This window comes from Macrotis lagotis, chromosome 1 (assembly GCF_037893015.1).
Source record: "Macrotis lagotis isolate mMagLag1 chromosome 1, bilby.v1.9.chrom.fasta, whole genome shotgun sequence".
In the NCBI taxonomy this organism is placed as follows: Eukaryota; Metazoa; Chordata; class Mammalia; order Peramelemorphia; family Peramelidae; genus Macrotis; species Macrotis lagotis.
The window spans coordinates 902,060,280-902,067,449 of record NC_133658.1 but is presented as its reverse complement, the minus strand read 5'-3'; the positions used below and the strand labels follow the sequence as shown (position 1 = coordinate 902,067,449).

General features: G+C 42.4%; 1 protein-coding gene across 1 annotated transcript; it reads right to left on the bottom strand.

The window, feature by feature from the left end:
* Positions 1–356: 356 nt before the first annotated feature.
* Positions 357–6,934, bottom strand: LOC141509476 (WD repeat-containing protein 87-like). Its single transcript, XM_074219066.1, has 2 exons — positions 6,389–6,934; positions 357–683 (listed from the first exon to the last, which is right to left on the bottom strand). The coding sequence occupies exons 1-2, from the start codon at positions 6,874–6,876 to the stop codon at positions 575–577; spliced, it is 597 nt and encodes a 198-aa protein (XP_074075167.1). The 5' UTR covers positions 6,877–6,934; the 3' UTR covers positions 357–574.
* Positions 6,935–7,170: the final 236 nt, after the last annotated feature.

Sequence of the window (7,170 nt, the reverse complement as noted above, 5' to 3'; positions counted from 1 at the left end):
TCTTCTTGCTCCACTTCCTTCTCCTCCACTTCTTCCTCCTCCATTTCCTCCTCTACTTCCTCCACCACCTCTTCCTCCTGGGAAGTCGATAGCAAAGGACAGATGGCCTGGAAGAGCTCCCAGCTTGGAGACCGCTTATCTAGCTTCTGCTCAGCCATGGTCACTATCTTTTGGCCCAGATTCTCAGGGAAGTCTCTTTGGGAGTCTGTTATTCTCACTTTTGCTAGTTGGAAGATGTCATCCCTCCAAGTTTCCTCTTCTCCCTGTCCAAAGGAGTGAGCCTTCCCCTTGGGCACCATCTTATCCTCCTTCTCCGTGTCCTCCAAAATTTTGTGCCCTTCTTCAAATTCTCCCTTCTCTTCTTGCCCTTCACCTTCTCAGTTTTATGCTTCTTAGTCCCCCTGACCCACTTCTTCTGGGTTATTTCTTCACATCATCATATTTATTCAAGGCTTCTTGAGTCTGATAATCCAGTGATGTCTGCTTCTGGCCACCCTGACTCCTCACCCTGGATTCTCTATGTGGCATTTGAGTGACTAACAACACTGGTTGGAGGCTTGCCTCTGCCTTGCTCTCAGCACTTTCCAACAGTGTCTCGATAGAGGTAGAGGATGAGAAGCGTTTTCCAACATCTTGACTTCTGCCTTTGGACTTCTTGAGGGAATCCAAAGTCTTGAGTTTTGCTGTGTGAAAATACACACACATGATGTGAATATGAGAAAACCTGTCCCTGAATTTAGGGTAAACTGGGCAGAACCCCTAAAAAGACAAAGAAAGGGTCAAAGATGCAGCCCATCTCTGGCCTCTATTTCAAGTCCAAAGATAGGAAAACTGATGCCTGGTAGGCTTCCTTTAGTTGTTTCTTCATTGAACAAATACTTATCAGTAAGCTCCTACTGGACTGGAAATTTAATAGAATCAACCTGGATTCTTCCTTTATTCCCCAGCTTAATCAATTCTGTTTTCTAGGCACCTTGGTGCATAGAGTGGAACCTGACCTGGAACAGGAGACTAATCCTTGCTGATTTCAAATCCAGTTTCAGATAATTACTAGTAGTGTGACCCTAAATAATTCACTTAACCCTGTTTGCCTCCAGTTCCTCTTCTGAACTGAGTAGGAAATGACAAACCACTTCAGTCTCTTTGCCAAGCAAATCCCAAGTAGATTTGCAAATTTTGTTGTCACAATTTCTATCTTTCCTACATCCATCCCAAGGATAATGTCTCTTATCTAGCTTTTGCTTTCTTCCTGCTAGCATCTGGATCAGAGGCCATGCCCTGGTGAACTTAAGTCTTTCCTTTCTGGAATTCCTTTTTCATGACTGCCAAACTGGTCCCCTGTCTATTTCCCAAGTTCAATCTATTATCCTCAATCCTCCATACTTGGATCTTTGAATAGGCTGTCTCTCTTGTGTGAACTAGAATCCCATTCCCCTTTTAGAAGCCTTAGAGCCTTAGCCCTTATTCTCTCAGCTGTAAGTGCTTCCTTCTCTGCCTTCCATCCCTCTTATCAATATCCTTTCTACTGATGACTATTTCTTTGAATAAGCCAAATCTAGCCCAGTATCTTCCGTGGTAGGGGCTTAATATATGTGGAGTTGAATTCAGTGAAAAGGGAAGGCAAATGAGATGCCCAGAGGTCATTTAACTGCTGTCAACGAGTTCAGCCAGGCTTGTGAAGGACCTGATAAAGGGAATTGTTCAAGACATCATTAGTGATTATGGAAAGATCCTTGATTATGGATAGGTGGGGGAGAAGTCAATGTTTGAACAACTGTAATTCAATATAAATGGTTTTCTTTAGAATCCTATGCATTTTATTCTGATGTTAGCATACTATATAATCAGAATATAGTCTTTATTTTCTTGTATTTTAAAAAATAATTCTGAGGAGTCTCTACAGGGTCTTCCAGACTGTCACAAGCTTCCATAACACAAAAAGATTAGGAACCTTTGATTTAGACTGGCAAAAGACTTTGAAAGCTATTAAATAGAGTGAAAGGATACAAGTCTCCAGGTGTGTCCAATAGGATACATTCATGTCTCTTAAGGATTTTTCATCCAAAAATTGCTAGCATACCTCTGAGGAGCAAAGGTTGGACTGAACAGTGGTAAAGAAAGAGAGCCCTCAAAAAGGGCCACTGATGCTCTCTCCTCACTCGAACATGCTTAATTTGCCACTGTTTTATTTGGGGGGGGATTGTTTATTCTTTCTTTCTTCCTTCCCTCCCTCCATTTCTCCTTCCCTTCTTTTTCTTTCTTCCCTTCTTTTTTACTTATTAAAAAAATTTAGTTTTAAAATATCTACCTCCTATGCAACCCTCTCCTACCCACTGAGAAGGCAAACAATATGATTTCAACTATACATTTGAAGTCATGCAGAACATATCTCTATATTTGGCTAGTTTCAGAAATGGGACTGGGGATACCTTCAAAAATCCTTATGCATCTTTTTTATCTGCTTCACTCTTCATTTGACATTTTTTTTAATTTTTATTTAAGGCAATGGGGTTAAGTCACTTGTCCAAGGTCATACAGCTAGGCAATTATGATGTCTGAGGCTGAATTTGAACTCAGGTCCTCCTGACTTCAGGACTGGTGCTCTATCCACTGCACCACCTAGTTGCCCCCTATAGTCAACAGCTTTCAGTGGGAGATACTGATACTACTCCTACTCCCAGAACATTGGTATTATTTTCATACCATCACTCCATTAGGTAGTTCCTCCTTGCTCGTGGTGAGAATCAGAGCCAAGATTGAATTTCTCTTTCACTGATTCTTCTACCTTTGATAGATGAAGTTATCATTGAGGCAAACTAAAAAGATTTAAGCTGTTTCACTTCTGGGGGGGAGAGAGATCCAGCAGAAGATGCCTGGACAAGCCCCTCATTATTGTTATATTTTACCTCTGTTCCAGACTTAGATACTTTTCAAATATTCTTCAATTTCTTCTTTCTGGACAGATATCTGTAGTATAACTTATGGACAATATTGATTCTGTTTCTAATGATCTTCACCCCAGTGCACTCCTTTGTGCTTCTTCCATTTGGTTCCTGGATTTCCTCACATAAATATACCTTCTTAATATTCAATACTACTGTTCTTTTGAATACAGTATAGCCTTCCAAATTTAGTAGGTCTTAGCCCATCAAAGTTAAATGATTTCTGTCTACTAGCACTTCCAAAGTACTACCACAAGATTCTTCCTGAATTCAGGTTCAATACTACTCACAGTAATGTTCTTGAACCCCATCCACTGCATTTCCCCTTTTAGACTGGGTAGGTTATATTGCATAACCTTATAGTGAACCATTCTTCAACAATTTGGATGTAAGATTTGTCCATTAAATGAATACAGAAGGAATTATATCCCAATGTCTCTGTTGGATTGGTGATGCGGATCTTGTCACTGGTAATTGATTCCCCATAGGTGTTGCAGTTACAAAGTCCCATAGATGGAGCTTTCATCACATTTTTTTTTTTTGCATTAAGAATTTTGGTCACCTTTATTTTTGTCTGTTGAGGCTTAAAGACATCATGTTTCAAATGGATGAGATTGTCAGATAACTGAATTCCATTATTAAATAGGAAAAATATCTTCCATGACATTCCTTTTCCAGATGTTGGGAGAGAGTGGGAGATAGAAAGATCTGGTATGCTATGCTCAGTGGGATCATGAAGAGTCAGACATGATTGACTGAACCAAAAACAATATTCACTTCCTTTGGCTTATGTTTCTGGGATTTCTTGTGGTTAAAACTACACTGAGACTTGTGTCCTAGGGCTTGACTCTCAAATTAGAAATGAATAGCAGGTGATCTGGCATGTGCTACTGGCTACATGATCTTGATTATCCTGGAATTCATATCTCTTTTTGAGTCATGAACAGTATCATTGGTCTGGAGCCTAAAGTCATTGGTTAAAAGGTAATACACATGGTATTATTTCTTGTTTCCACAATGATGTACTGTAAGTCCATTGAATATGTCATGGGCAAAGAGTGCTTTTTGCTTGGTATATAGATCTCCACCTCAATTCCTCTCTAGGCAGCCCTTCAATCCACCTCCACTCCCATTTCCTTTTCTGTGATGACTTCCCCTATTAGAATATAAGATCCCTGAGGACAGGAAATGTCTGCTATTCCCAGAATTTAGCACAGTCTAAGAGGTTCTGACTGACAGATTTCTTTTGCCTTTGAAAGTCAGCCCAGAAGATGTGGGTTGAAATCTTGCCATTGACATCTGCTGTCTGTGTGACCCTGGGCAAATGGGTGTACAAGATCATAGGATATATTGGCAGCAAGAGAAGAAATGAAGCAATAATTGTCATTACCCAGTGAGTTGGAATGTTCTTTGTAGTGATGGGCACCGTGTGATCCCTTCCTTCTCTCTTCCTGCTCCAATTCATAACCATGATGCTTCTTCTTTCTGCTTGCTCTCCTACAAATTTGCCCAGTACAACTGCCCAATTTTGTGACAGGTGGAATTGGCAGGGAGGATGGGCCTAGAAGCATCCACCGATGGCAGTTTTTCAGACATTCACATATTTCCATTTACCCCAGACATGTTCTTGATGATTTCACACTTTGACCAAAAGGGGGCACCATAGCACATAGAGGGCTCTCTCTTCTTCCTGAGTTTAAATCCAACTTCATACATTTCATAACATTGACTCTGGGCAAATCACTTGCCATTTCTTTCCTCAGTTCCCTGATGTCTAAAATGAGGGAGATAGATATGATGTTTTCTCAGGTGACTTCCAGCTCCAAAATCTATGATTTTATGAATGCTTGGGCCCCTGACAGAAATAATGTAATCAAAAGGGAAAGGTAGGTTTAAAGGGACAGATAAAGAAATTCACTTTAAGGATATACTTGGAAAGAACCTTTTTTATCTAATCCAATCCTCTCTTGTTGCAGAAGAGAAAACTGAGGCCCAAATAAGGAAAAGTAATTTGGCCCAGATTGTAAAGTGGCGAGACATTGTGTTATACATTTAAAGTCATGTAGAACATGTTTCCTTATTTGACTAGTTTCAGAAATGGAACTAGGGATACTTTCAGAAAAGCCTTGGTCAGTCTTATGTGTTTCTTTTTTCTTGTCTACTTCACTCTTCATTTGACTCTCTCTCTTTTTTTAAATTTTTATTTAAGACAATGGGGTTAAGTGCCTTGCCCAAGGTCACACAGCTAGGCAATTATTAAGTGTCTGAGGCTGGATTTGAACTCGGGTACTCCTGACTCCAGAGCCTGTGTTCTATGCACTGCACCACCTAACTGCCCCTTGCCTCATGTTGCTTACAAGAAACTGTCAAGTAGATTCTGGTACTAGTCTATATGCCAACCTCTCATTCTACAGACAAGGCAACTAAATTTAAAGTAGGAAAAGGTGATCAGAGGAGTAAAGAGTTTTTGTTTTAGGGATGGCTCTTCCTTGGCTACTCCCCTTCCCCTCTGATCCCATGGGGACCCTTCCCTAGATGACTCTTCCCCCTTGCAATTCAAGGGAATGACAAGTAGGGATTCTCTGAACCAACTCTGTACCTGCCCTTTGCTGGATGTCCATCTGTCTTTTGTTCTATCAAAGGTTCAGAGACATAAGTGCTCTCGGCACCCTTGAAGGCTGGGTGCTGAGAGACCTTTGCTTTGGTTGTGTGAAAGGAAACACACTCTTGGGGCAGCTAGGTGGTGTAGTGGATAAAGCACCAGCCCTGGAGTCAGGAGTACCTCGGTTCAAATCCGGTCTCAGACACTTAATAATTACCTAGCTGTGTGGTCTTGGGAAAGCCACTTAACCTCATTTGCCTTGCAAAAAAAGAAAAAAAAAGAAAGAAACACACTCTTGCTAATGTTGACAGAAGGGGTCAGGTCCTCATTGAGCTGGCACTGCACTAACTCTGCAAAATCCTGAAAGTCATGGAACTGTATTCCCAGAATATGGTCCAAGGATTCCTCACCGATCTTCTCTTGCCTGGGTAGTAAGATGGAGGGAATGATGTCCTGGGGCAAAGGAGGAAAGAGTCTGGGGAAGGTAAGGCATTATGGAGAAGACCCCAGGAGATGATGAGAGGATCCCAGGATGGAGAGAGGCATTGGTGAGAAGGGTGTCAGGGCAAGGGTCCAAATGCAGGGTAAGGGACCTGTCTGAGGAGGGGACTAAAGGTAGAGGCCCACACCACCAATGGGGATTGCTATTATGGTCAATTGTAGGATCCTTCACCCACAGTTTCTCCCCTAGCCCACTGGCTCCCCTGTTGAATGAATGTAAGCTACAAAGGCCTGGCCAGTTCTTGGACTGTTATTCTCTGGAATAGAGGCAAGCAAAGGTCCAAGCACAAGGAGAAGGGGAAATCATAGGAAGGTGATCACAGTGTCTAGCCATACCACTTACTTCAACAGGTGAAAGGTCCCCCAATTTTGGAGCAACTCCAATAAGGATGCCTTGCCCTGGATGCCAGTGAGAGTCCCTATGAGCTTCCAGGCCTTTGCCTGTACTCTCTGATTCCCATCCAGCAACCCGCAGATCAGGGGGATAGCAAAAAGATGGCTGATAAGGCCAAGCTGCTCCAGGCCTTCCCAGGCCTCGAAGTGGACTGTGTCATCAAGCAGCTGCCTAGCAGTGTCTGACCACACCTGTGGTATCACAGTGTAGTCAGTGAAAATCTGCGCCAAGATGTTGATGCACTGTCTGTATTTCTCAGGTTCACCATTGGCCATCATGGTCAGCAGGGTCCTTATGACCCTGTAGGTCAATGAGGCATCCATCTGATAGCTTCGGTCCATGATGTTTAGGAGCAGGCTCTTTTGGCATTGGTCTCCAGCACTCATGGTCAGTTCCTTCTTGAAATCCAAGCTCAGTCCTTTTTCACCAACAAGCATTTCCAAGGCAAAAAGTTCATCACTGTAATGGCTTACATGTCACAGGGAACTCTCTAGGGTACATTGAAGGAAGTGTGGGGTCCCTTAAAGTGAAAGGAAGGCCCTCACCACTGAATTAGGGATATAGCCATCGGGGCAATGATCCAAAGTAACACTTCAACAACTGCATAGGGCAGAGGGTATTCCTGAGCGTTAACTGTTCTGGGGAGATAATGGTGAGGGGAGCCTTTTCCTCGGTGGCTTGATCTGAGAAAACAAACTTGCGTTTTTTCTCAGAGGTAGCTGTTATGTTTA

Coding starts and splice junctions, on each gene's coding strand:
- LOC141509476 (XM_074219066.1), bottom strand. CDS start 6,876: ATGCTTGTTGGTGAAAAAGGACTGAGCTTGGATTTCAAGAAGGAACTG. Junction 684..6,388: donor GGGACCTTTCACCTGTTGAA/GTAAGTGGTATG, acceptor ATTTTCACACAG/CAAAACTCAAGACTTTGGAT.